Below are 1,782 nucleotides of genomic sequence, written 5' to 3' on the forward strand. Positions count from 1 at the left end.
GCGCGAAATTGATTCGAGCGAAATGGATTTGAGCGAAATGGATTTGAGCGCATAGTTGATTTGAGCGCATAGTTGATTTGAGCGCATAGTTGATTTGAGCGCATAGTTGATTTGAGCGCATAGTTGATTTGAGCGCATAGTTGATTTGAGCGCAGACTCCCGAGGCGCTGCTTGGAGAGTGTGGCTCGGCTATAAACCTCAGTTCGGGGCGGTGGGAGCGAACTTGAGGTTAGGCCACTGCGTGGCCTAACCTCAAGTTCTTCCCCACCGCCCCGAACTAAGGTTTAGTTCGCCTCACAATGTCAGAGCTCCGCATTGGGGAACCTAACCTAACCTGACTCACTATGTGGCCTTTCTTAAGAAAACATTCGTTGCGAAAGTTCGATAAACCTGGAGCCGACTTCTCGTATGAATCGAAGGAGCATTCCCAATAGCGCGCATCCGGAGTCTGGATTAACATGTTTATTCGAGCAAATTAGCGTCGATTAGAATTTGATGTTCTGTGCAACCGCCGTTAGATATTCGATTCTGTCATAATTTTCGTAGGATTCCACCAACTCGTTCAGACGTCGCTGTCTATCTCTGTAAACGCGTTTGGGAGGCGTGTCATTCCCTCGAGCTGCTGTATTGTCGACGCCGAATTCCATCATTCCTTGTTCAAGCTTAAGTTGCTCGATCAATTTATAAAAAGTCGGGTTGCTCGAACCCAGCCTCCGCTGGAAGGCGGAGTGCCAACCCTCCACTGCATTATTCGTTCGCGCGATTCCTTGACGGGTAGCTTCGTATGAATTCCACCATTCTAATGGAAACACGGCAGCGCCAAATTCCCGACCGATCCATGTCTTTTCGAAATAATTGACAAAACTAGACAGTGAAATCATGTTCGTTCGAAAGAATTCTGTCTCAAGCAATGTCCCGAAAGCTTGTCTCACATCTTTGCATGGCACAAAAGCCAACGCTGCCAACATCCGCAGATTCAGATTACAATCGAGATTGCTCAAGTATTGCTCGCGAAGGGTGGGCTCATGCTGGATATGTCGCCAAAGACATTGATTAAAATGAAAATTGCAACCTACAATGTCTGCACCCGGGAAGCTAGCTGAGACTTCAGCAATGACCGCCCGTTCGAAATCAAGATGAATTAATCGTGGCAGAAAGCCGTCAAGCGCCTCCTTGAGGACGCTGAAAAGACTCGCATACGTTGCCGCATCTTTCGAAGACAAAAACGAATATATCACCGGAACAGTTTTCCCAGACATCAGTTTGACATGGATCGTAAACATTTGATAGAAAATCGATGGACAACTCTTGAATGTACCATCCATAAACCACTCGTTACAATGCTTCAGAAGCTCAATGTTCCTGTGCGTGGCGAATACGATCAGTCTCTTTGGATCCCCGAGACCAGAGTCATGATGCAAGAATTTCTCACCAGAAGTCGTCACCTGGAGTAAGCGAGGGGACATGAGCATGAATTTCCAAAATATGATTTTCAAGGAATCTTCAATGAATTCCATGGCTAACCGTAAGAAACTCCGGAATCTCTAAATCAGCGCGTTGTGTTGGGTTCACTGGTAGTGATGGACCGGCACGACTTCTGTGATAATTGACTTGCTGTCGAAGAAGCGTCAAACTCGGCATTGCACCAGCAACTGGGGCTGAATCGATGCCACTTACAACCGATGCAACGACTGCCGACGCAACCGAACTTGTTTCTCGGAGGCTTGCTTCACGGAGCCGGTTTAGATGACGACGTGTCTCGATATCGATCGGATCCGGTGC

The 1,782-nt window shown here is 47.5% G+C and overlaps 1 protein-coding gene across 1 annotated transcript; it reads right to left on the reverse strand.

The window, feature by feature from the left end:
- Positions 1–485: 485 nt before the first annotated feature.
- On the reverse strand, positions 486–1,517 carry LOC100898251 (uncharacterized). The gene has a single exon (XM_003740032.1). It carries the CDS (start codon positions 1,515–1,517, stop codon positions 486–488), a length of 1,032 nt encoding a protein of 343 aa, XP_003740080.1.
- Between the last annotated feature and the right edge of the window lie 265 nt (positions 1,518–1,782).

Source organism: Galendromus occidentalis, unplaced genomic scaffold, assembly GCF_000255335.2.
Source record: "Galendromus occidentalis unplaced genomic scaffold, Mocc_1.1 scf7180000076705, whole genome shotgun sequence".
NCBI lineage: Eukaryota > Metazoa > Arthropoda > Arachnida > Mesostigmata > Phytoseiidae > Galendromus > Galendromus occidentalis.

Excerpts from the sequence above, each read along its gene's own strand:
- LOC100898251 (XM_003740032.1), bottom strand. The coding sequence starts at position 1,517 with ATGGAATTCATTGAAGATTCCTTGAAAATCATATTTTGGAAATTCATG.